We start from the raw sequence: 27,536 nt of genomic DNA, 5'->3' as shown, positions 1-27,536 counted from the left end.
TTTCCACAAGCTCATTTTCCTCCAAGGAGAAAATGGAAACAAAATAAGACTCGAGGAGTTTGCTTTCTCTGTCTTTTAATAAAGATTTTTTTAAAAGCTGTCTTTGCAAACAGCAGGCCTTCCCATTTCTTGTTCTTCTTGCTTGAACAGACTTAAGGTTTAAAGGTTCTTTTTGTGGTCCTTTGCATCCTCCCACCCCCACCCCAGTCTTGGTTCATCCTGACCTTTTGTTTTCTTGCCATAACTCTTACAGGTCTTTGGCATATTTCTGTCCTTGCCTCTTCCTTGCACCCACTTGGTGAAGTTCCTGCTTTCATCCGGTCTGTGTAATCGGAGCTCATCAGAGAGATTCTTCAGTGCCGCCCCCCCCCCCCCCTTCTTCCTTCTCTTGGACCTATTCTTGGTTGTGCAATCAAAATTCTGCTTTTGAGCATCTTCCATGTTTCTTGAGTCATCTTTTCTTTTAGAGTCTGGCATGGGAAGCAGAGCTGTCTCTACATTTTTAGGAAACGTTTTTCCCTTTTTAAAGTCCAACTTCTTTCAAATCTTGGTATTTGCTCTCCCAAGGTTCCCATCGCTTCAGGTTTCCCTATAAATTAGAATCATTGGGTCCTTCCACAACTGGGCTCCCAACTTCTTTTCTCGTTTTCGTTCATATTACTCTCCTTCACACATTCTTCCTTCTGATCAAAGCGACTTGTTAGCTGCTCTCGTCATACATGACATCTATTTCTAATCTCCATGCCTTCGAACAAGTTAGGAATGCATTCCCTTCCTCCTGGAAGAATTCCTAGCTTCCTTTCCCCATAAATGGGGATAATCTTAAACAAATAAGAGGAAAAACCTGATAGACTCCATTTTATATTGCCAGAAAGCTCATGTATGTATAGGAAAGTGGATTCGGGAGTGGAAGCCAGTTTTCGTGGCTCACAGCCCAACATTCTTGCAATTCATTTCTGCTTGGGCTCTGTCTGTCTCCTGAGAGGCCTGCTGGCAAGTGAAACCTTCTGCCAACGGAGAACTTCCTGGGCAGGTTCCATGACACCAACAGGTTCCCTTGAATCAATCAGCTGTCTGGATGGGAGTCTTGGCTCTATCCATGATCCCCAGATTGGCCAACAGACCATCTACACTGTACTTTAGAAGCCCACCTCTGAGAAGGCCCACATTTTGCAAGTTGCATGCAACGAACCAAAGATCTTCCCTGTCTATCCCAGACATCTTGCTAGACCTGGGAGTAAAAGAGCTGCTATTTCTAGAACTTTCCTTAGTCGGATGGAGCTTTCTACAAATACTGACCACTAAGCACCTTCTTCTTCAGAATCTATGGACAGATCTCTTAAGGCCCTACAAGGGAAAGGCCTCTTCTTGCCCCTTCTGGCTTTGTGAGCCTCTACCTATGTTTGATCACAGGGACAGTGGACTTTGGGCTCCATATTTCTCTGGGTGGAGGATAAAGAAGAAAACATGATGATACTCTTTTGACACCCAGAGAAGATTCATTTTTCATCAGTATAACCAGATGTTAAGTGTGTTCTGCCAATGTATTTGAAAAAGGTTGGTTTTCTTAAGTAAACAAATCATCTTTTCCACCCACAATCCTGTTTGCTTTGTCTGAAAAAGATGAGGCTGATAAACAAATTAAGGATGCAGATAAATCTGATGTTGGTCCAATTCCTCTGATTAAAGTTAAATTAGGGGTGTCTGAAATGATGAGGCTTTTGCTATATTGGAAAAGGTATCATAGGATCACTGAATGTTGACTATAAAGAATTTTCTATCTTATTATATAAACATATTATATAAATACATAAAAATATCAGCAGGGCCAGGGGCTATTAACCTTTTGGGTGCCATGGAATAAAGTCCATGGATTTTTTCTCAGAAAGTGTTTTTAAATGTATAAAATAAAACACGCAGGATTATAAAAAGAAACCAATTATACAGAAATGTAGTTGTCCAAATATTAATAAAGCAAATTCCTAAGCCCTGGGTTAAGAAGCCCTGATATTTCATTTTGGGAGAGGGGCCGAGAGAAGAGAGGCTTTCCCCCACCCAACAACATATGTGGGTCTTACAACAGGAGTGAGGGGCCCAGACCGTCAGAGCGGAAGCCACTTGAAATAAAGGGCTTGGAAGGCTTCCAAGCATCTTCCTCCCCAACTCAACAGACTTCCTGAGCCGGCAGTCACCGTGAGAGGGCCGCTATCTCTGGGGCTGCTGTGAGATGAAAGATTTCTCCCCTGTGGCCTGGGTTCCACAAAGAATGCCTACCCAGGCCGCCCACACCCATCAGCTGCTGGGCCAGAGCAGCCCCTCCCACGGCAGACCTAGCACACAGGTGCGCCTACTTTATATAACACCAGCACTCTGGGGCAAAAAACATGTTGAGCAGAACTTTAATGGAATCCTGTTTTCTCTGGCTCCCCCAGTCTCTCTGTCCAGTGGTTAATGTGCTATGTAAACAAACTCTAAATGTGCTGAGTGCATCCTCTGGAAAAGCAAAGCACTTTCCCCTAATTTGCACGGTGGATAACTCTGGATGAGCACATACTGAGCCGGTTAAACTGGAGCAGATCTGCATTTCCGACCTTTGTTGCTACCTAGGAGCAAGACCTCCGTCCCCTCTGCCATCTCCATGCTGGCATGCCGGCGGGGGATAATGGCGATTCTTGTGCATGACTGCCATCGGCCCAGGCTTGGGAATTGGCACTAGCAACAGCCAGGCACCGCCTGCCGGGGCCCATCATCGTGGCCTTCCAGGGCTTCTCCTCTCTTACCTTCTTGTTTCCTCCACCAGGGACGTGGGTGATGTTATCCAGGGAACCAATCTTTGATTGAACTTTCTCCTTGAAGTCCAGTTTCTCAGATTTTACTTCCACCTGGCCACCACCTGTGACAACACACACACAATGTCCCCTGAGCATCTTTGTCAGGCTGCTAGTTGTGTTAAAGCAAATGTACTGATTCCTCTTAAGAGGCATTATAGGGAGAGACAGAAGATTCACAGGTACACTTCTAGTACTACTAAAGGCTTAATATAGTGAAGGGGTATTTAAACTATACTTATTTTTAGAAAAACACAAAAAACTCTGAGCTTCCATCTTAGAATCAATACTGTGTGTCAGGTGCAGGGCAGAACAACAGTAAGGGCTAGGCAAGGGGGGTTAAGTGACTTGCCCAGGGTCACACAGCTAAGAAGGATGAGCTATCCTTACTAACTTTGAGGAGTAGAGCTTATAAATTGTCTCTTTTGTTTTGGGAATATTAGACCCACTTTAACATACAGTTAGATTCATCTTTAACTAGTGTCTTAATAATTCATGTCCCTTCCAAACTGCTTGAAAATAGTTGGCTTTCTTAAGAAGAAGAGACATTCCCAACTCTCCAGTCCTGTATATAATATCCATTGGAATTGTCAAGGCATAGTGCCAGATGCTTGGGTGGATTGCTTGAGTGTTTCGGGGCACTAAAGCTGATTGAGTGTCTGAACTGAGGCTGACACCAGTAAATCGAGTCGCTGGGATCGGGGAGGCACCTGGCTGCACAAATGGCCCAGGTCAGAAAGAGAACAGGTTAAAGCTTCCATGCCAATCACCAGTCAAATGGGGCCTAAGAAGAGTCATCCAGTTTCAAAAAGTAAAAAAAAAAATTTCTTTCATTCTTTAAAAAAAAAATCCTCACTAAATATTGTGACTTGCCCAGGGTCACAGAGCTAGGAAGTATCTGAAGTCACATTTGAACCTGGGACCTCCCATCTCAAGGCCTGGCCCTAAGTCACCTAGTTGCCTCCCCCTCCCCCAAAGTAAAAGTTTTTTGTTCAAAAAGAATGGGATTGTTAAGGAAATTAAGTATGCCAGGACAAATTTTGGCCCAATCCAAGTCAAATCATTAGAAATTCTAAGTGACATGAAGAGGGCCCTGTCACATTCCTGTCAGTCCTCTAAGCCGGACATTCTTGTAAGCTCTGGTCTCTAATCTCTTTCCCTGTGAAAAAAAAAGCAGTCAACTAAAAGAGAGGGGCAGCAATTGTGGGCGCCTGGATGTGGGAAGAGATGGCCTGCACCATTTATCTCAGAAGAGCAGGAAAAGAAAGAACTCAAGCAGGTACCACTTGTGGAATAGTTGCCATGGATACACCCTTAGTTCTGGCAAATGTCCAAGGGCAGGCAAAAACAGCAAGCAGGTTTGAATTGTGCTTCTGGGTGACGTCTCGTTCCCAAGGCCAATAGCTGAAGTCCAGGCTTCTGCCTTGCGAGGGCCTTTGGGATTGCTGGCTTGGTTTTCCTAGTTTGAAATGCCAACAAAACTACAATTCCTCGACATACATCGGAGGCACTTGGTGAACACTGGCTGAATGTGCTAAGGCTCACACCAAGCCAGAGAAATTCTTTGACCTGAAGGGTGTGGGATAAAAGCTCTAAAGATTTGGCTGCTGAGATAGGGGGATTTCCCAACCAAGCTCATTAGGGACAACGGAGGTGTAAGGGCAGATGCTCTCCAGCATCATGCAGAGCCACTTCCTGCTGGATTCAGGGCTGCTCAGTCAGTGGGAGGGGACAGTAGGTGGTCCTCCATGTAGAGCTGGTTCTTTGAGAATCAGTTTAGGACAAAAAAATTGCCTTTATACTTAATAGTTTTCTTTTTTTTTTTTTAAGTGTTATCACTATACTTGATTTGTAAATCACCTTCATTTCTAAATATGTGTCTCCCCTTCATTTTCTTTCTTTTCTTTTTAAAGCCAACCCACCAACCCTTTTGTCTTAGAATCAATACGCAGTATTGATTCCAAGGCAGAAGAGGGGTAGGGGCTAGGCCATGGGGGTCAAGGGACTTGCCCAGGGAGGCCCTCCCATCTCTAGGCCTGGCTCTCAATCCCCCGAAACGCCTGAATTCTTTCATGGAAAATGTCCCCTGGCTAAAGTATCTAAGCTAAGAGAGGGAGAAAGCTCCAGGCAGACAAACATGTTTCCCCTTTGAAAATTCCTTGCTGGAAATGGGGCAAGCTGCTAAACACTTAGCCATAATGTCTGAGCATAGAAAAGAGATGGTCCCCAACCGCCCACAGCCGCTCTTCGGAGCACTACCTGGTTTGTGGTGGATGTTGCCCAGTGAGCCACACTTGGAAGTCACCTTGCTCAGGTCGACTGGCTTGTATACTATTTGCACCTGGAAGCACGGGGAGAGGGAAAGGAGGGGGGGTGAGGGGAAGGGATGAGGGGAAGAAAAAGACAAGAGTTAGAGACACAAGGAGAGGGCGCAGAAGTAGACACAGAAGAGCGGAAAAAGCAAGAGGACGGGGAGGGGAGGGGGAGGAGAGGAAATACAGAAACAGAAATGGAAATGGGGAAGATAGGGGTCGGGAGAGTAGATAGAAGAAGCATTTTAAAAGAGGATTTGAGGTTTGGTTACAAGAGTAAAACACGACTGTATAGAAGAAACACTGTGACCGGAGCTGAAACACTGGTTTTATCCCCGAGGGGCGCGGGGTGCATACGCTGGACCACCCTATTTCCAGGGAGGCCAGTGACCCCAGGGGCAGAGTGAAGGACTATAACGAGGCTGCAGGAGTCATTTCTGTCCCCTCTTTCTCTGCTGCGAGGGCTACGTCCCCAACAGCTGCCACGAGAGAGGCCGTGGACACGAGGCTTTTTAGAAAGGTGAGATTACGGATGGGGGCTACCATTGCATCACCTCCCCCCCCCAGTCCCCCGAATCCCAGCAGGGCTGGATGTGGAGACATAAGCGGCTTGGGGTCCTGAGCTCCAGGGACTACAGACACCGGTGGCTGGGCACAGTCAGGTGAAGGTGGAACAGAGAGCCGAGAAGACAGCTGAAGCCCAGTTAAGGTTAAACAGATTGCAAGCTCCAGGGGACTCAGACAGACACAGGCAGGGCTGATGGACTCCAATGAGAGACCCTTCTTTCAACAGCACAGCAAACATCACAAGGCAACCCCAGTCCCCTCCGGAGGCCAATGCCAGGCCGGGACCACCCCCAGTGAGAATACCTAGCTACGCCGTGCCCTGGGCACAGTGAGTCCTTTTTAGGGCCCAGTCACGGCCCATGAATTCCAATCAACTGTTGGGGAGCCCAGCAGAGGCAGGCCTACGTCACTACAGAGTTACTGAAGGGAAAAGAACATAGATTTCTCCAAATAAATCGATATTATCAATTGGTTGGTGAATAAGCATTTCTTAAACATTGTGAAGTAAGCTGTGGGGAGATACAAAGGATTTCCTATAATTAAAATATCTGTAAGGTTGGAGGAACATTGCATCATGGGATTGAATTTGGAAACACACACACCAGAACTGATTTATCGGAATGAGTTCAACCACCTTCGACAAAGACTTTTCAATGCCTTGGTGGTGTCAAAGGAATTACATTTAAGTCTTACACTGCTGGGGTTGGATGCGGTAACCACCATAGCCAGAGATAAAATGCCCATTCAGGGACCTTTGCAGGGCTGGTCCAGTTCTTTGGCAGAAACAGAGTTTTGTTATTTATTTATTTTTGTTATTTCAATTACTGTTGAAATGGCCATTTCTCTCGGCTGGAGACTGGACATTTAGTCAGAAGTTTTTTATACTGGCCTCTATTTTAATGAGTTTGCCCATGCTGCTGTCATGACCAATTCCTCCCTAGACATGTGAGTTATAGACAACAAATATGCCACCGGGGGAAAGAGTTCCATTTGAAAACCCTTTGAGGAAGACCAAACTTTCAATTGGTTTTTATTCTTTTTGTTTCATCTAAAAATCAAAATAATCTCAACCACCTGATCAATTGCCAATGGGTGGGAGCATCAAGTCCCTAGTTCAGGCCTCATTGAGCCAGGTGCTGGGTATACAAATGCAAAAATAAACAAAAAAACCCCCGAACCTCTCATCAAGGATCAGGGAAATGACATACTCAAGTAAAAGGGGGAACACTGACCACTGAGGGACCACTCTCTCCCTTCTTCTTCTAGAAAGTATATGCAGAAGTAAATAAAATGTAGTGGGGGCACTAGATGAGGGGGTGGTCAGGAAGCCTCATGTAGGAAGTTATGTGAGCCAGGGATTCTGAGAGGGCAATCCAGGCCTGTGCAAAGACACAAAGATGAGACAGAATGTGGAGTAGAGGGGACTGCTAAGTAGGTTAGTCTGGCTGCAACTTAATTGTGGGGGGGGGTGGAGAGGGGGGGCTGAAAGAATGAGCCTAGAAAAGGAAGGTAGAGCAAGAATGGGATGGGCTTTCAGTGCCAAATGGGGAGGGGCTTATATTTTATTCAAGGAGGCAATTTACAGAGCAAGGGAGTCATCACACACATTGGATGTGTGTGTTTTTTTTTTTTTAATATACCCTTACCTTCTGTCTTGGAATCAATACTGCGTTTTGGTTCCAAGGCAGAAGAACAATAAGGGCTGGGCCATGGGGACTTGCCCAGGGTCACACAGCCAGGAAGTATCTGAGGCTATATTTGAACCCAGGACCTCCCAATTCCAGGCCTGGCTCTCCATCCACTGAGCCACCCAGCTGCCCCCAGAGGTGTGCTTTTAAGAACATCCCTTCAGCAGCAGTATGAAGGAAGGATTTGGAGAGAGGAGAGACAAGGCAGGAGGGACCATCAGACAGCTGTTACAACAGTCTTTATGAGAAGCGAGGAGGGTCTGAACCCCGTGGGGTGGTCAGGCGTGAGAGGTGATGGTTAGTGGGAATGGGCTGGATATACAGCAGGAAGGGCACTGAGGAGCTGGGGAAGACTCTCAAGAGGTACCCGGGGTAACTGGAAGAATGGTGATGCCCTAAGGAAGGGAAGCCGGGGAGAAGAGTGGGCCTAGCGGAAAGACAGCGAGTTCTGTTCTGGATATGCTGAGTTTGAGATACCTTTGGAACATCTAGTGGGAAATAGGCAATTGGTGCTATAGGCCCAGAACACAAAAGAAATATATTATATTTATTCTTATATAATGAATTATATTATTATATACTATAATTATGTTAATATAATTAATTTTATATTTATGTATAGGTAATTGTATCCTATAATATATTAATTGTGTAATAGTAATATTAATAAATAATAATAATAAAAGCTATTTATAAAGCACCTACTATATCCCATATAGGGGTAAGCACTTTACAAATATTATCACATTTGTTCTCTGTACCAATCCGGGCAGACAAGGGCTATTATCATCTCCATCTTAAGAGTTGCAGAAACTAAGCCAAACTCAGTTAAGTGACTTGCCCAGGGTCATAGCACCAGTAAGTATCTGAGATCATATTTTCATTCAGGCCTTGCTGACTCCAGCATTCTATCCTAGCTGTAGGCCAGAGTTCAGTGATATAGATGTGGGAGCCATCTACATGGTGATAACGGAATCCAGGAGGACTGATAGTGTTTCGCTGAGCCAGTAGAAAGAGAGAAGAGAAAAGAGTACAAAGTCAGAGCTTTGGGGGCTCCCTCCAGTGAGGGGCAAAGGAGCGGTGAGACGGGTAAGAAGAGAACCAAGAGCGAGCGCCGGCACACAAAACAGGAGGACGGAAGAAGAGATGGTGGTCAAGAGGGTCCAATGCCGAGAGGTCAAGAAGGATGAAGACTTTCCCATTGACAATGAAACGGTAACTTCATCTGCAGGCATAAGTCAGGGGACTGCTTGTCACCTCCGGGAGGGAGAAACACGAACCCTTTAACTTTGGAAAAAGCATCGAGTAGACCGGGCCAAGTCAGGGGCCAGCCTGTAGGAAGTGGAGACTCGAGTGCAAGAGGAGGGAATGGAGACAGCTTTCCCTGGAGTTCGAGAGCTTTTAGGCAGGACGTCTTACCTTGTTCTGCGTGGCAGGGACCCCTGTGGCAGCCTGGTGAAGCCCATGGATCCCTTATCATGATGTGTTTAAGTGAACAAAATAGAATACATGCGATTACAAAGGAAGTCATATTTAAATAGATGCCATTTTTTTTAAGCTTACAAACGAGGTGAAGAACTCCTGGTTTGTGGGGATGGTCCTTTGCAGGCTGGGACACTTCTGGGCACACGTATGCCCAGGCAGGAGCCAGAGACCAAGAGAAGCTGGGGGGAGGGGCACATGGATGGGGGAGGTAATTCGGAGTGGGTGAGGATGAGGGGGCAGTCACAGTAACCGGCAACCCGGGAGGATCATGGTGGAAGACACCCGCCCCCAAGACCAGTGCCAGAAACCACTGCAGAACCGCTGGTACTGGTGGGGCCACCGGCACTGCCCCTGCCCAGGCCTGGCTGCTGGCCCAAGAGCAAGGGACGATGGGATGCGGAGGGGCCTTTCTGGGTTCTCTGCTTCCCCTGAGAGGGGATGACAATGGCTCAGGCTCCGGGAACAGAGACTCGGGATGGCGTGTGCCGCCCTGAGTGGTGGGGATTCCCAGCCAAGACCCTCGCTGGGCTGTTTCTCGACACTGAGACGCGGCTCATACCGGTTGTGAAGATGCCCTCATTCCTTTATCTGCATCCTTTTCCTAATCTGTCCTCACTCTTTCGGCCCTCGCTGGTTCTTGGGCGTGCATGTAAACATAGACATATACATGTGTGTGCGTGTACAAATGTGTGTACACATAATAATAATAGCATTTATATAGCATTTGAAGGTTTGCAAAGCGCTTTACAAATTTTATCCTCATGACAACCTTAGCCTTCTCCCCATTTCAGAGATGAGGAAATTGGGGCAGTCAGTAGTGAAGTGATTTGCTCAGGGTCAGGTAGCTAGCAAGCAGCTGAAGTCCAATTTGAACCCGGGTCCTGACTCCAGGTCCTGTACCTTATCACCCCGTGCCCCCTGGCTGCTATGGCTCTGGACCTCAGAGGCCTTCCTGGCCCAGCTGCCCTTACTTCCAAGATGAAAACCCCCGCAAGGCCTCGGGTCCCCAAGGAAAGAGGCAGTCGTGTTTACTCTCTTCTCATTAAGGCAGGGCCACATCCTAACAAGAAGGGTTTTACCAGTGAAATCTGGATGGAAAAGGCCTTCTTTTTGAACTCTCAGTTAACTAGAAAATTCAGTTAACCCAAATGTTCCATTCCTGGTGCTTTGGGGTGAATCAAGTTTTCACTGTGATTTGCTATTTCATTGAGTGATGGGACGTCAGCTTGATGGGAGATTTTTCTGGGGTCCAGAGCTACGTCGTCCTAAGTATGAGAAATTCCCAATATGATGACAACCTTTTCTACCAGTACAGACTGGCCAGTCATCTGGAGTCTGCTGGCTTAGGATGCTGAGAGTGTAAGAGAATAAACAGTTCGGGGTTACCCAAGTGTCATGAATTAGAAGCAATACTCGAACTCAGGTCTTTTGCCTCTGAGGCCCATCCTCTACCCACAATGTCAGGTTTCTTATCAAGAGCTGTTAGCCGGATACCATAGTGTGTATGTGTACATACAAGGTGCATAAAGGTATTCAAGTGATCAAGGCTGATTTTTCTTTTGGTCTGAGCAAGAAAGGCAGGGGTGAAACAGGCCGGATGGGGGATGTGAATGGTGGAGGGTGGGAGGGCAGCAAGAAACTTGGAGTCTGGATGAGAACAAGTTTGGCACCTAGAATAATCTGTTCAAATAAAATAGGTGGGGATGGGGGTAAGGATGAGGTCTGCTCTAGGTTTTAGGGCCGGGATCAGCTTAGCCTTGGAGAGAGAATGGATGAAAACAGCAAAGAGAGGTGGGAACAAATGGCTTTTGTCCCTGTAGGAATACTGCATCGTTGGAGGTGGGAATTAGGGGAGGACCAAAGAGATGAAGCTGGGGGTGGCAACAGCCCTAACTCTCCATGCTCCAGCTGGCCCACACCCACAGGCTCCTGGCACTAAGATTCCGGGGGAGGGCCTTCTCTTCCCCAACCCTGAGCAGCTGGGTTGATTTCTTGCTTGCTCCTTCCCTGTAGCTGTGAGGGGAAAGTTTAGGTGAGAAGGGTTAGAGAGAGACAGAGATAGAGAAGAAAGGAGAGAGGAAGAAAGAGAAGGGGAAGAAAGAGGGGAAGAGAGTCAGAGAGGAAGACAGAGAGAAGGGGAAAAGAGAGGGAGATAGAGACAAAGAAGAGGGGAAAGAAAAGGAAAGAAAGAGGGGCAGAGAGACAGGGTCAAAGAGATAGGGATGAAGACAGAGAGAAGGGGAAGAGAGCTGGGAGAAAGAGAGAGACAGAGACAGAGAGACAGAGAGAGAGAGGATGGGAGGGAGGGAGAGAGAGAAGAAGGGAGGGAGAGAGAGGGAGGGAGAGAGAGGAAGGGAAGGGAAGGGGAGAGCGAGAGAGAGAGAGAGGGAGAGAGAGAGAAAGAGAGAGAGAGAGAGGATGGGAGGGAGGGAGAGAGAAGAAGGGAGGGAGAGAGAAGGAGAGAGAGAGGGAGGGAGAGAGAGGAAGGGAAGGGGAGAGCGAGAGCGAGAGCGAGAGAGAGAGAGAGAGGGAGAGAAAGAGAGAGAGAGAGAGAGAGAGAGAGGGAGAGAAAGAGAGAGAGAGAGAGAGAGAGAGAGAGAGAGAGAGAGAGAGAGAGAGAGAGAGAGAGAGAGAGAGAGAGAGAGAGAATTTGTCAGCAGCTGGAGTCAGAGGGTAGGTAGCTTGGTGCCAGAAACCACTTCTGTTGCTGCTACTCAGACCACCCTCTGGACCACCCATGGGGACAACTGCTGTGGGCCACCCAGAAGGTTGCCCAACTCTGCAGACAAAATAATTCCAATTGAGGCTCACAATTTACAGGCGGTCAGAATTTCCCCAGCCTGTAGTCCTTCCATCAGGAAAAGTGTTTTCTGCTTGATATTCATGGGAAGAAACAGTGGTTACCTGCCAAAGTACAGAATATAAAACCAAGAAGGGGATTTGTCAGGTGGAGAGTCCCTACTCTCCACAATTATGGTCAACCCACAATTATGATAAGTAGCCAGATCACCAGCTGACCCTGACAAGAAGATCGGGAGTCCAAGATCTTTGGTGATATTCCCAGATGCTCTGAGAACTGAAGCTTCTTAAAAATAACAATAATTTCTTTTCTTTTCAAGATGCTCCTAACCCACAACCACATATAGGACATGGCTATGATGTGTTTATTTATTTTCAGTGGGGATGGGATGAATGGAGCCATCCACATTCTTTCAACTAGTTCTCCACTGTAACTGGCAGAAACTGGGTACTGGTAACACAGAACTTCACTCAGAATTGAAATCCTCTGCTCCGGCACTAAGCAAAACTCCTCGGACCCTATGGAGATAGACCGCTTGGCCTCTCTTCTACAATGGCCAAGTAGAGTAAAACTCTGAGCCTATTCACTAACCCAGCTCAGTTGGCAAAGGCAGTCTTCTTATCCTGGACATGCAATTTGGGATGGACTCTTAGAGAAGATTACTCCTTAATTTAGTTTCATCAACGTCTGAAGCTAGAAACCCAAAGTGTACACACTGGAGTCCATCATCACCGATTCACGATGGCTTTTTGTTTTTGCACATTCTTCTCATTGAGCAGCGGAGGTCGAGGGGAATGAAGGAAGGGGGTGGTTGGGAGGTGACAACAGATACTGGTGAGGAGGGTTAGCGACAATGCCATGCAACAGCTGCTAGGTGCTAGGGTGAGCATTTGGCAACAAGATGGTTTAACAGCAGGAAGTTGGCATTAGACTGTTTAGAGCAGAATATCAGTAGCACACGACAAGAATCAATATTCTATGTTGCTTTACAGTACAGATGAGACTTCTCAGGCGAGAGATAGGCCTGGGAGGCTGGGCCAGGCAATGCATCGTGGTAGTCAAATTGGCAATGCCTACAACGTACAGGTATGCCCTTCTTTAGGAAACCCGACATGAAAATACCCAGGAGGAGGCAGATGATAAATAGTGGCTGACATTCGTACAGGTCCTTAGAAATCCTCTTGTCCAACCCCCTCAGTTTCTAGATAAGAAAACCGAGGCCCCACGGCTGCACGGGCAGCTGGCACAACCAGATGAAAATTCACAAACCAGTTAAATTAGGAGGAAGTTGCACCTGCTCTTTTCCAAAGGGTTCTTTAACATAGCAGGACTCCCTTGTTGCACCTGTAGAGGGATCATTGATGGAGGGGCAGTGCCAGGGCCTGGGTAGGTTTGGAGGAGAACAGGGACATTTTAAGCCCAAGTCTGTGGCAACAATGCCACCCAAAGAATCAATCATCAATGAGGACAAAGAGGACCAGGAACATTTGGGAACCTGTTGTCCTTCGGGTACAGAAAGGTATACCTGTACATAAGATGCTGACCTCATGGCAGTCCTCTTGGATGAAGGGGCTCAGTTTTCTTGACCTTACGTGGGGCTGCTCTCCATTTGGACTCTCTCCACCAGTGAAGGGGAAGAAGAACTAAGCCTTGACATTGGCCTGGCAAGCCCCAGATGCCTCGTCTCTCCTTGCAAAGCAGGAAGAGGACAAAGCTGGCCGACAGCTGGACTTTGCTTATGCCAAGGGAACAAGCGGTTTATGTCTGCCCCATCTAGAGCGTGAGACACGGCTGACACGGTGGGGCAATCTGAAATTCCAGTGGCTCCTCATCCAAATGCTAAATTGACAAAGGGATCCCCACTCCCACCCCTCACCCCCTACAGAGGCCTTGGAGCTGGGTCCTTGGAAGTTGCTCTATGATGAGGAGCTTCATGAGGGAGGAATTAAATAGTTCTTGACATCATCAGTGAATATAGCTGCCAGGTGCCCCTGGGGTTGTTGGAGGACACAAAAGACTTAACTTCCTCTGGCTGACCAGTGCAGTTCATAGGCCATAGGAGGCACCAGTATTTTCAATCCTCTTATCCTAGTGGGTCCTTGGGGGATGGGGTAACAACTTGCAATAATGATTGGCTTTTGTTTTCCTGGGGTCTGCAGTGAGGTCTGCTAAATCTTTCTAAATTATGCTTTGAGAGTTGAACTTTCTTTCTGTACAGGTGATCTCAAACATCTCTCTGCCTCATCTCTGAGACCGATTGTCTTGGCTCCCACCTAAGCAGTCCCCATTTTTTTTAAAAAACAAAAGCCTTTTCCTTCTGTCTTAGAATCAATTCTGTGTATTGGCGCCAAGGCAGAAGAGTGGTAAGGGCTAGGCAATGGGGGTCAAGTGACTTGCCCAGGGTCACACAGCTAGGAAGTATCTGAGGCCAGATTTGAACCCAGGAACTCCTGTCTCTAGGGCTGGCTCTCTAGCTACTGAGCTACCCAGCTGCCCCCATACCCATGGTGTGTGTGTGTGTGTGAGAGAGAGAGAGAGAGGGAGAGAAAGCCACACTTCTACGGGCAGTGGGCATGCAGATGGGGGTCTGCAAATCAGAGGACTACAGATTTAAGGCTGGAAGGGACCTGAGAAGCCGTCTGGTTCAACCCCTTTATTTTATGGTTTGGGAAACTGAAGTTCAGAATAGGTGATTTGCCGGCACGTGGCAAGCCCAGGATTTAAACTTGAATTCTGCGACTCCAAATAGAGTGCCTGCACCACACTGGAACCCCCTTTGTCAGAAATGAATGGCTGAGGAGCCAGGAATTTTTAATGTCGAGAAATCTTTTTCTTCTTTAGTTACGTCTCACAGACACAGGTAGGTTGAGATTCATGCTGCTTCTAATAAATCACAGTAGAGTGCATGGAAGGGGTGCAGGTACTCACACTGCCTCCTCCTGGGACGTGTTTGATATTATCCTTTGAGCCACACTTGGACTGGACGTTGCTAAGATCCAGCTTCTTATTAAATATCTGCACCTTTGATAGCCAAAAAAGAGGATGAGTCACGTGACGGCGCACAGGCACGGAAGCCCCTCTGCCCTATGGTACTCGGCTGTCCCGGGCCGGGAAGCAGGAAGGGTGGCAGCTGCCTCTGGGGGCCGGGAGGACGTTATCTCTGTGCTAGGGGCCGCTGCCCGGCCTCTTTCTTCTGCATCGCCTAAGGAGACCTTGGTCAGATCCCACGGAGGCTGCCTGGGAGGAAAAACTCTGTGAAAGGCAGTGCCCTCCCCACGGCGCTAATGCCAACCTGGAAAAGCACACACAGCAAAGAAGTGGTTAGAGAGAGGCCGAGTCCCGGGCCCCGGTGCAGAGGGTTCGTCTCGTCATCATCATCAGGGACTTCAAGGAGGAAGACTTCCCTTAGAGAAAAAACCACAGGTGAAAATCTGGATTCATAAAATTAGATCTATTTCAAGGAGAGCTGCGAAAAGGGTTCTACCGAAGGCAAAGATTTTGTCTATTTGAAACGAGGATTCATTTTACACACAACTTTTCAGAAACCAGAACCAGAACCAGAAGGTTCTAAAGGGGAGGGCGTCGTGGTCCAGTCCCCTCACCCTTCAGAGGAGGAAACTGAGGCCTGGAAAGATTAAGCAACTTTCCTAAGGTTACCTGGGGGCAGCGAGACGGAGTGCTGGGTCTGGGGTCAGGAAGACTCATCCTCCTCAGTTTGAATCCAGCCTTAGGCAAGCCACTTAACCCCATCTGCCTCAGTTTCCTCATCTGGAGAAGGAAATAGTAAACCACTCCAGGATTTTTGCCAAGAAAACCCCAAATAGGGCCTCAAAGAATCAGAGAGGCCTGAGACAAGTGAACGACAAAACAAAGACGTTTCCTGGTGAGTTGTACGGCTGATCTGGAGCCCAGACCCTAGGATTCCAAAACCAGTGCCTACTCCAAAGTTCCGTCCCATACAGAGAAACCGCTGCGAGGGGTAGAATTTAAATAAGGATCCAATGGACAGAATGCAAAGGGCATCCCTCTGAGAAGATGCATATGAGGAGCTGTGAAACTTTCTCAAGAGCCTTGGGGAAAGCAAGGTTTCCTTGTCATTGTTTTTTCTCCCCAAGTTTAAAAAGGAGGTTTGTTTGTTTATAAATTTGGTATTAATTAGCCGTGTGAAATAAACACCAAAAACAAATAAACCCTGTTATCTTCAGTAGCCATAGCTAGTGTGGCACTGTGCACAGAGAACTGGCCTCAGAACTAGCAAACTTTTGATTTCAAGGCTAGCTCCTGAAATACACTGCCTGGGACTCTGGGCTAAAAGTTCCTCCTTTCCATTGCGGTACCGACATGGAACCCTTTCTCTGGTTACCATCTCCCCTGAGTATTTTTGAAGAAATGAAGTTATTTTCCCCAATCCTTTCCTTTCTTTTCACAACCCTCCCCCTTCTTCCACAAAGGTACACCCGGGCGCACACCGAGATGGCAGTGCTAGAGATGGAGGAATCCTCTGTTATTCTCCTAACATTCTAGATGTGTTTTCCTCCTCTGTGAGGATGGTCTTTTACATAAATGGAAATGGAGGCCCCCAGAGCGTGAGAGCAGAAGCAGGGCAGGAAGGAAATCACAGAACGTCAGGACTGGGGGGATCTGGAACCTCCTGGAGGCCTAGGGATATGCCTAGTGCTTGACCCCAGGGTGGAGAAAGAATGTCTGCAGGGTGATAAATACCTCCTGGCCCTGGGTTGGAGTGCAGCCAAGTCCCTTTTGCCGTGTGATCTTTAGCCTAGCATTCCTAGACAGCCACACATGCTCTCACCCGGGGGGAAGATGTCTCTGATGTAACCGGTGACAGTCTCGTGTGGGGCAGACTCCCAGGTCTGGACGTTGCATCTTGGAGGTCTGAGAGGGTTCTGGGGGGAAAGCAAGGCCTATGGAGCGGCTGCTACTGCTTAGAGCCATCTGGAGACTGCAGGCTTCTACATGCCTTAAGCATGGAGACCCCGAGCAGGGCACATTCCATTTGCCAGGCCTGGGGAATTCTCTGGACTTGACAGCCGTGACCAAGACAATTCAGAATTGTCAGAAGCCACCTTATCTGATCGGTGCTTTACTGAGGATTTTCTCTGACATATCCCCAACACGGGGTTAAGCAGCCTCTGCTTCAGGACATTAGTGGAGGGGATCAGAGGTTAGGCCCGAGTCAGCTCGAATGACTCCACAAAGCCAACTGTCAAATTTTCAGTGATTCAAAAAAAATCAGCAAATACTATGGATCAGGGTTTGATTCTGTTGACTGTTGAGACTTAAGAAATTGCTGGGTGAACTATAAATAATGCAGATTAAAGTGTGTCCTCATTGCATTTTTTCCCCCTGGAGATCTAATTGTTAAATATTTACCAGCTCGATGGTAAGGGGAACTCGTTGGTTCCTAAGGCAGCTTAATCACTTTTTGGGACAGTTTTAATTAGGAAACTTTTTTAACAGAGGAAATTTCAGAACCTAACTCAGCTTCCTTATAACTTATCCTAAGGTATATATTGAAACATTTTCAGTTCTTTTTAACTCCTGTCTGGCTCTTTGTGATCTCATCTGGGATTTTCTTGGCAAAGATACTGGAGTGGTTTGTTCGCCATTTCCTTCTCCAGCTCATTTTACAGATGAAGAAACTGAGGCCAACAGGGTCAAGTTACTCACCTAGGGTCACACAGTAAATATCAGGTTGGATTTTAAATCAGGAAGATGTGTCTTCCTAACTTTGGGCTTCAGGTTCTATCCACTGTGCCACTTAGCTTCTCTTATACTGAAAATTAGAAGGAACCTAAACCTGAAAACTCATTTAAGTGGAGCAGTAGATCAAGCTTGGAACAGGAAGCTGGCCTCAGACCCTTACTAGTTGTGTAACCCCGGACAAGTCACTGAACCTCGTTTGACTCAGTTTCCTCATATGTAAAAAAGAGCTGGAGAAGAAAATGGTGAACTACTCCAGTATCTTTGCAAGAAGGTACCCCAAATGGGGTCATGAAGAGGAGAGCACAACTGATATGACTAAACCACAATGAAAGTCCAGGAAACTGAGCCTTAGAGAGGACTAATGACTTGCTCATCCAGGTTACTGCTGGTCAAACTAGGATTTGAAGGAAGATCCTCTGGCTCTAGTCAGTGGTTTTTCTGTTGACTCACATCTGCTTCCTACTGACTGGCTCTGGAATTCAAATTTCCCAACTCTCAGATTTGTTCTTATTCATCTGACTTTTGAAGCCAAGTTAAATTCCTTTAAATCTAACCCTATTAAATGTCACTTAATTGAATTCAGCCCATTATTTTTTTTTGGATTCTGATTCTGTTATCCAATGTGTTGACTAGTCTTCCAAGCTTTTTGACATTTACAAATTGGATGTGCATGTCATCTTTGCCTTTTTCTGAGTCACCAATAAAAACAGTTCTTTTGACTCCAAATTTTGTGCTCTCTCCATTAAATTATTTGTGTGGTCTCTCCAGTGCTGGACATGAAATGGGTACTTGGAGATAACAGGGCTATAGAATATGTAGCTAAACTTTAAACCATGGGCAGTGAGTTTCAAGCCTGAAGGCAGGAAGACCTGATTTCAAACCTGGCCTCAGATAGTTCTGTGACCCTATGCAAATTACTTAACCCTGTTGGCCTCAGTTTCCTCATTTTGTCATATGGGCTGGAGAAGGAAATGGCAAACTACTCCAGTATCTTTGCCAAGAAAACCCCAAATGGGGACATGAAAATTAGGACATGATTAAAAAGAGTGGACAACAATAACTGAGTTTTAGCAGCAGTTTCAAGAGTTTCAGCCAGTTGATGCTTCATACACACTAGACAATCAGCAGTCTAGTAAAATTCATTGTAATTCTATTGTCAAAGGCAAAGACCAACAGCTTTATTATACTGAAGTTCTGTGCATAAATAAAGCTGTGAGAGAGGGAAGAAGGTTGGGAATGGGCATTGTTTGACATCAAGTATATATTTTTCTTTGTACTTCTTTATTCTTAAGAGTTGTAACTTGCTCACACCCATTACATACTTCTCCGCTGTCCTTTAAAAATATTGATATGTTTTGTGTTCCCGTCCCCTACATTTCCCATCATATTACTCTCCCATATCCTACCCAGAGAGCTATTCCTCATAAGAATTTAAAATATATTTTTAAAGTTGATCCAAACTGACACATCAAAGAAGATTGATATTATATGTTGCATTCCAAATTCAAAACTGCATTAGGGAGGGAGGGAGATGCATTCTAATATCTTTTCTTTAGGGAGAACCTTTGTCCCATTGTCTTCTTAGAAATGCTCATTTTTTGGTTAATTTTTAAAAAATTAACAAAATAAACCCAAAGATCCCAGCTTTTGGGACAAGAATCCACTATTTAACAAAAACTGCTAAGAAAATTGGAAAACAGTATGGGAGAGATTAGGTTTAGATCAACATTTCACACCCTATACCAAGATAAATGCAGAATGGGTAAATGACTTAAATATAAAGAGGCAAATTATAAGTAAATTAGGTGAACACAGAACAGTATACCTGTCAGATCTATGGGAAAGAATTTAAGACCAAGTAAGAGAAAGAGAACATTACAAAATGCAAGATGAATAATTTTGATTACATTAAATTAAAAACTTTTGTACAAACAAAACCACCGCAACCAAAATTAGAAGGGAAGCAACAAATTGGGGGGAAAAACTTTAAAAATAAAAACCTCTGACAAAAATCTAATTTCTCAAATTTATAAGGAGTTAAATCAATTGTACAAAAAATGAAGCCATTCCCTAATTGACAAATGGTCAAGGGACATGAATAGGTAGTTTCAGATAAAGAAATCAAAACTATCAAATAAATGCATGAAAAAGCATTCTAAATCTCCCATAATTAGGGAAATGCAATTGAAAACAACTCTGAGGTACCACCTTATGCCTAGCAGATTGGCCAATATGACAGTATAGGAAAATTGTAAAGGTTGGAGTGTAAGTGGCAAAATTGGGACACTAATGCATTGCTGGTGGAGTTGTGAATCAATCCAAACATTCTGGAAGGCAATTTGGAACTGTGCCCAAAAACTTTAAAAGAATGCATACCCTTTTATCTAGCAATACCACTACTAGGTTTGTACCCTAAAGAGATAATAATGAAAAAGTCTGTACAAAAATATTTATAGCCGCCCTCTTTGTGGTGGCAACAAATTGGAAAATGAGGAGGTGTCCCCTGATTGGGGAATGGCTGAACAAATTGTGGTATCTGATGGTGATGGAATACTATTGTGCTGAAAGGAATGAAGTGGAGGAATTCCATGTGAACTGGAACAACCTCCAACACTGATGTAGAGTGAAATGAGCAGAACCAAGAGAACATTATACACAGAAAGTGAAACACTTTCTGTTTCTGTGTAATGGTCTTTGCTAATACAAGACAATCCCAAGAGATTTATGAGAAAGAATGCTATCCACATTGACTTATCATTTGTTTATATGGATATATGATTGGGGTTCGGTTTTAAAAGATTGCTCTATTGCAAAGTAATATGGAAATAGGTATAAGTGATAACATTTGCATAACCCAGCAGAAGTGCTTACTGGATCTGGGAGGGGGAGGGTAAAGGGAGGGAAAGAAAATGGAACATGTAAACATAGAAAATCTTATAAAAATTTTTTAAATTAACAACAAAAATCTTCCCTACCCTATCTATACTAGTAGAAAAGAAAAATAGGGGGCAAAATTCTTGTAACAAATATATGTGCTCAAACAGAGCATTGGCTATGTCCAAAAAAATATGTCTTACTCTGTACCCTGAAACCATCACCTCTGATTTAACATTGAATAGAAACCAGTGTGCAACATCAGGAGGCATAATGGAGCTTTTACTATAACCTCAAATTGGATTAATTGTTGGGGAATACTAACCATATGTTTTGGAGAAGGAAATGGCAAACCACTCTGGCTGTCTTTGCCAAGAAAACCCCCTGGACAGCAGAGGCATGTGATGGTCTCTGGGGTCATGAAGAGACAGACACAAGTAAATGACTAAACAATGACCACATATTCTTACAGAATTAATTCTTATCATGGAACCACAGAATAGCAGAACTATCCTAGGAGTTTAGACATGATCTAGTCAATCCCCTTCATTTGAAGGAGGTCTTACTCTGCTCCACAAGTGGTGTGCTGTAGTGAGAAGGGTAAGACCTTGGCCAAAAGTCAGGAAATCCGATTTTAGGAGCTCCTCTCCAGCCCAGTGGCCTTGGGCAAGTCATTAGTTCTCTACCAGACTCCATTCCCTTCTCCTTCAAATGAAGGGGGCTGACTAGATGATGTCTAAGCTCCTAAGATAGTTGTACCTTCCAAAGCAGTCCATCATTTTATTTTTGGATAATGCTAACCATTAGGAGGTTTATGCTAACACCAACACGGCTTTGCAGTAAGAATCTTCAAGAGCAGGTATTTACACACTCACTTTTGAAGTTAGCAGAGTAGCTGATTCTATCATACTGTTAGAAGTGCTCTTAGAGACTACTGAGTCCAGCCATCTCATTTTAGGTACAAGGTTTGCAGAGCTGGGATTTGAACTGGCTCCCGGCTCTTATTCCTGGCTTTATTATCATCCTGCCACATCTTCCTACTTATGCCTCCCTCAGACTTTAAGGTATTCTTGATGAAAAAAAAAATCTTTTAACGTGGGATTGAATTTTATTTATAAGTGACAGGCACGTCAGTTTTAAAAATAGGCTTCTGAATTTACAGAGGGAATAAAGTAGGGCAACAAATAAATGTGAGAAAACGAGGTTTCAAGCTGAAGGCATTTTCATACTGGAGCAAGCCATCCGAATGTGGAGTGGACTCCTCGCCTTGGGAGGATTCTCTTATTTCCCTTCCAGGGGAAGCTTGATGACTGACTAGTCAGGGATGTTATGAGCGGGATGCTGCTCAGTGTGGGGCTTGAACTAGATCACTTTCCAGGTTGTTCCCAACGTGTAGACTCTGCTCATTGCTGGCTTGCCTGATTGAACTGGTCAAGATGTCCGCTGTGTGCGGTGGGGGGCTTCCCTGATGCTGGCTGGCTGTTTGCTTGGACTCCTGGAGGATGTCTGCTGCTGACATGGTCTGTGTAGCCTTGGAATCCCAGCCATTCTCAGCCCAGCCTATCCCACCACTGACGAAGCCTTGCTTCTGGCACCTAGCCCAGAGTTGGCTTCCTCTGGTTCAGACCTCGGCCCAGATCTCCCAGGGCTATTTAGCTCACACTAGACTTTTCCATCCAGTCTTGAATCCCTAAGAACACCCATTTGTTAAGCTAGACTCTGGGAGCATGGCAGACACAGGGATGGAGCAAGCCACGGAGCTTACTCACCAGGCCCATGTGGGCACCTCCATAGCACGAGCGTTCGACATATATCTACGACGGCTACAGGTAGGATCATGACTCCTCTTCCTGCCTCCCCACCGCCCAGGGCTGTTCTTCTCATGAGTTGGCCAAGGAAAGTCCAACCACTAGTAGGTTGCTTTTTTACATAAGGACACCAATGGAGCACACGGGTGATGCCTTCGGTTTGGGGCCCATTGGTTTGGTTCAAGCTTCTTTCATCTGTTCATCTTTCATAATCCCATTCATTATGTTTCTCACAATCCTATGAGTTATGTGTTGAAGCCCCTGATTGCTGTTAATGATTTTCAAAATCATTTGGCAGCAAGGTCAACTCTTGAGTAGGTGGCACACACGGAAGCTTCTATAACTGCACACGGACATGTGGCTTTAGTAAAAACGAATGTTTTCAATGGCACTTGCCAATATGCTGTCCCATCAGCACCAAAGATGTTCTCTGCAGCTAAGTGACCCCAAAAGGTTATGCTTGGAAGAACTAAAACTGAAACAGAAAAGAGACCTTTCTCCTACGTTAGGTGCAGTTGGATTTAAGCCAATTATAGACAAAACATCAATTTGCTTAGGATCTAGCAGCTTAACTCTGACCAAAGTATTAATTGCTTTTTAAAAAAGGATTCACAGCAGGGTTCCTTTAAAAAGAAACTCCCCCAGATGCACTGAAACTTGGTTAAATAAATAAAACCCCAATGGACATATTTAGGAACCTAAGTGCCATACAAAGTGAATGAAGTCCACCAAAAGTTCTAAGAAAACAAAGCTCTGAACCTCTGGGCCTATTGGTAGATCAGTATCCTCTCCACCTCGCCTTCCTATGATCAAGTGGGATTTTTATGACTGCTTTGTCTGGCTGCATTTCTGACAGCACTCGTCACAGCAACCAGAGTTGGAGCCTGGGGCAGAGGAGGACAGAGGGAGGAGTGAGGGGGATAGGAGTGGACCTATAACTGAGTTCTAGGATATCCATTAGAAGTCTTTTTTAACTGGGGCAGCAGACCCATAAAAAATCCAATCAACTGACAGTTACCTAAGTACAAAAACCAAACAAACCCCATCCCAAACTCTAAACAAATCGCTTTAGTTATCATTATTTTTTTTGGAGAAAGGAACACAAAATGTCCTGCTCATCTCTCATATTTTAAAAATGATAGCCAGTAAAAAGAAAGCTCTAATTATATAACATAATCATGAAAATTATCACTCAGTTTAGTATCATAGTAAATTAAGGAAGGGGGAGAGAAGGAAGTTGATAGTGGAAGAGAAAGACAAAGAGACACAGATGGACAAAGAGAGAACTGAAAAAAGATATGGAGAAGATGCAGACACACCCGTAGAGAAACTTTACGGAGTAACATCTCCACCTTGTGGCATGCTGAGATATCCTCAGCATCCTCAAATGGATCTGCTCTTCTGGGATGGATGTTGCCTCCAAGGAGGCAGATCGCAGCCCATCTATACCTGCTCATCCGTGCAGCTCTTGTTCAGTCCCTCTCCTCAGTCCACTACAGAAGCCAGTAGCAGGCTGCTTCATTTTCGCATAGAAGGACACCAAGAGAGCACACCTTGGGACGTCAGATTCCCTTCTATGACTCCTCTATTACCTACTTCTTCCTCTAACCATTTTTTTTAACCTTATCCACACTTCTTGTCCCCATTCTTTTTCAACTTCTTTCTGGCTTCACCTGTCTAATTACTTAGTTTTAACTCAATATGATCAACCACTTCAATAATGCCAATTCCTTAGATTTCCTCACATCCATTATGCCCACCAGGTCAGACTCCAACCTTGAGTTGCCCTCTCAATCCTTCTCTTCTCCTAGCCCTGGGCTGCCGAGCATTGCTGGAGAAACCAATGAAACAAAACAGCTCCACTACAGATTCATGCTATTTAACCTCAATTGAGCCCTCACAGCTTTTCTGCAATCTTGAAAATCTGTAATCCTGAAAACACTGAGTTTAATTCTATTAATTCATAGAATTCTTTAATTTTATTAAAATTTAATTAATTAATTTCTTGGCTTGCCCCTCATAATATGCCTCACTATATGTTTCACAGGATTTCTTGCTGACTTGCCATCACATTCCTTTTAACGGCTGTTCCAAACCTCCTCCACTCTCCTCCATTCCCTAGATTCTATCCCTCTCTTCACTCTCAGCAGATGACTTCAACTCCTACTTTATTAAGAACATCAAAGCTGTCCAATGTTAGTTCCTCCTACTTTCCTCCTTCCCACCTCAAGGTTTCTCTCTTTTCTTTTTCTATCTCATCTTCCTTCCCTCCTTTCTGAGAAAGGGGAAAGAATAAGCATCTGTTAGGTGCCTACAATGTGACAGGCACCACTCTAAAGTGCTTTTTCAAACATTATCTCATTTGGTCTTCACAATAACCTTTCAGGGTAGGTGTTATTATTAGAGGGGGAAACTGAGCCATAAAGAGAGGTTAAATGACTTGCCCAAGGGCAAACAGCTTGGTAAGCTTCCCAAGGCTTCACTGGAACTCAGTTCTTCTATTTAAAAAAAAAATCTTTATTTTATTTTGATAACAAATTTCTGCATAAGTTTTCTGAAGTTATATGACTCATGTTGTCTCCCTCCCTTCTCTATTCCCTCCTCTCAGAGGAGACAAGCAATTCAATCTGGATTAAACATGTATTATCACACAAAATGTATTTCCATAAGGAACTCAGTTCTTCCTGATTCTAGGCTCAGCAATCTAGTCACTGTACCACAAAGCTGCTTCCAGAAGTATTTCTCTCTCTCTTTTTTTTAACCAAAGTTAGTCATTTTTCAAATGAGAAAAATGAAGCCCAGAAACATTAAATGACCACCCAAGGAGAGGGGCAGTTAGGTGGCTCAGTGGGTAGAGCGGCAGGCCTGGAGGCAGGAGAACCTGGGTTTAAATCTAGACTCGGACACTTCCTAGCTGTTGGGCAAGTCATGTAAGCCCCGTTGCTTAGCCCTTGCCCTTCTGTCTTAGACTTGTTACTAAGAGAGTAAGGGGTGTTTTTTTAAAAAAATGTTACCTTCTGACTTAGAATCAAAATTAAGTCTCACTTCCAAGGCAGAAAAGCAGTAAGGGATAGGCAACTGAGGTTAAGTGACTTGGCCCCCCAGCTGCCTCCGTCCTCTTTGACTCTCCATTCATTCGCTACACACATGGCATCCTGCGAGATAACGGGCTCTGGGAGGAGAAAGGCCTTCTCTAGGCCACATGGTCCATGAGAAATGAGCCCTCGCTGCTCTGCTCTTTTTATCTGTCCTTTCGGTTCCAGGTGGAAGAAGAGGAGCTTTCAGGACATCGTGAGTTGAGTGTCCCAGGACAGTTTTTTTCAGCCAGTGCAGCACGGATCCCTTAGAGAACAAGGAGTGATGTTCTGGAGCCTTGCTAGGGAAGCCACATGGGGACATGAACTTGGCAGGACCAGTTCAATATAGGAACAGAGCTAAATTTTGAGCCTGCTGTCTCCAGATAAATGTTTGTCTCAGTGTTCCTGCTCTATCTGTGAGGTGAATAGCTTTATGAATAAGCTATCAGATGGCTAAGTGGTTAAACGGAAGTGGGGTGCTCATTATTGGCCCCCCAAAATGGGGGGAACAGCCAGTGGGGCTCAAGCCAATGGCAGTAGAGAAGATGCGAGCTTGACCCTTCAGAGAACTCCCTAGAACCCAGAAGGGGGAAATATAGTGCGCCCGACTCTGGGAGAGGGAGTCAGAGCCTACATGTTATATATCTCATACTTCTTTTCATTCGTCTCAGAGCTGTCTTCTTCCAATTCTAAAGGAATTCTGGGAACAACCATAGTTTCTTGTTACTTTGGGGAAAATAGCTGGAGCCTTATTTCTGCTTTTAGGGTGTTCATATTATGGAAGAGGCTTCTATCTCTCTACCCTTTAAGAAATATTAAGAAAACATTTAAAATTATCTACACGGAAGAGAAATATTAGTCTTTCTTCAACTATCAATTCGGAAACCACATTCTTCTCGGTCTCTCTTAATATTTCAGGCAGTAACCCCACACGGCGTTATCCAACTTCCAGGTGCAACAGGACCCAGAGAATTCAGACGCCATAATGGGATGGAATTATTCCTCACTTTCATTTCAGGATTTTCTCATTCTGACTGCACCGAGCCCAAGTCTGCTATCCACAGGCTGGCAGCTGGGGCTACAGAGAGAAGAAGCTCTCACGGGGAGAACTTGGCCCTATTCCTTCAACAAGGGTGCCCAATGGAAGGTTTGTTTCCTTTGGTGGCCTCAGAGGCTGTGCAGCTGCTCTCTGCTGATAGAGGGTGGGAGAATCGGGCTAATGCTGGCCAAATCTCCTCAATGGATGCCTAAGACGCCCAACGTCTGTGAAAAAAAAATTCTGTGTGCCAATCATGAAAACAAAAACTCTTGTCCACGCCATTTGTGAGGGAAGGCAGGTGCATATCTATCTGAGGGAGGTGGCTGCAGCCTGAGAACCTGGGTGCCACTTGATGAATTAAGATTCCCAGGGGTTCAGAGATGAATTTTCATGCTTTGAATTTTTTTTTTAAACCCTCACCTTCCGTCTTAGAAGCAATGCTGTGTGGTGGTTCTGGGGCAGAAGAGCAGCAATGGGGGTTAAGGTTCACCTAGCTAGGAAGTGTCTGAGGCCATATTTGAACCCAGAACTCCCTTATTTCCATACCTGGCTATATCCACTGAGCCACCTAGATGCCCCCAGAGAAATATTTTTAATAGGAAGGAATAGGGAATAGAAAGATACTTTTTTTTTTAAATGGGAGGCATGGGGGTAATAGAAGAGGCTTTGTTTAATTATACTCATAAAAGTGGCGAAGCCTTGGGAGCAAGATAGGCGCAGAGGCCCATGGAGGAGACTGAGGAGGGAACAGTAGCATTGAGGGAGCTTCAGAGAAGTATGGGAAATGGAAGTCTGAGGAGCAGCCAGGCCCACTTAGGGGCCCCCAATCAGCGTGCTTTAGATATATTAGCTCAGTTGGTTCTTACCACAGCCCATGAGGTGGGTGCTATTTATTATCTTCATTTTATGACAGAGGAAACTGAGGCTGAGAGAAGGGGTCACAGAGCTAGGAAGTGTCTGAGATGGGATTCAGTTTAAGATCTTCCTGGCTCCAAACAGCATTCAATCCCAACTGGAGGCCTCATTAGGATCAGATCACTTCTCTGTGAGATCACTGAGTTTATCTGTTTTTTCAGAGGCTGGGAGAATGTTCATCACTTTAGTAAGTTAAATCCAAGCCTCAAGGGAAAAAAACCTAAGCTATGTCAGTCTTTGAACGGCACAACAGTAGAGGAATACCCCTTGATAAAAGGAAGATCTCCAACTTCTTTTTTTTAATCATTACCTTCTGTCTTAGAATCAATACCCTGTATGTGTTCCAAGGCAGAAGAGGTAGGCAGTGGGGGCGAAGTGTCTTTCCTGGGGTCACCCAGCTAGGAAGCATCTGAACCCCC

The 27,536-nt window shown here is 45.2% G+C and overlaps 1 protein-coding gene across 14 annotated transcripts in view; it reads right to left on the bottom strand.

Moving 5' to 3' along the window:
- The window catches only part of MAPT (microtubule associated protein tau), a 160,974-nt gene that overhangs the window by 16,815 nt on the left and 116,623 nt on the right, over positions 1–27,536 (bottom strand). For 9 of the 14 annotated variants that reach the window (XM_007482512.3, XM_016430578.2, XM_056817014.1 and 6 more), the window contains 3 exons: positions 14,609–14,701; positions 5,088–5,169; positions 2,781–2,893 (listed from right to left, as the gene is read on the bottom strand). In XM_007482512.3, coding sequence (XP_007482574.2) covers positions 2,781–2,893; positions 5,088–5,169; positions 14,609–14,701 — 288 coding nt within the window. The remainder of the gene's footprint in view (positions 1–2,780; positions 2,894–5,087; positions 5,170–14,608; positions 14,702–27,536) is intronic. The other 5 variants (XM_016430576.2, XM_016430579.2, XM_056817015.1 and 2 more) reach the window with 1 other exon arrangement.

Source organism: Monodelphis domestica, chromosome 2, assembly GCF_027887165.1.
Source record: "Monodelphis domestica isolate mMonDom1 chromosome 2, mMonDom1.pri, whole genome shotgun sequence".
In the NCBI taxonomy this organism is placed as follows: domain Eukaryota; kingdom Metazoa; phylum Chordata; class Mammalia; order Didelphimorphia; family Didelphidae; genus Monodelphis; species Monodelphis domestica.
The sequence above is the reverse complement of the archived record's forward strand: the minus strand, read 5'-3'. Positions and strand labels throughout refer to the sequence as shown.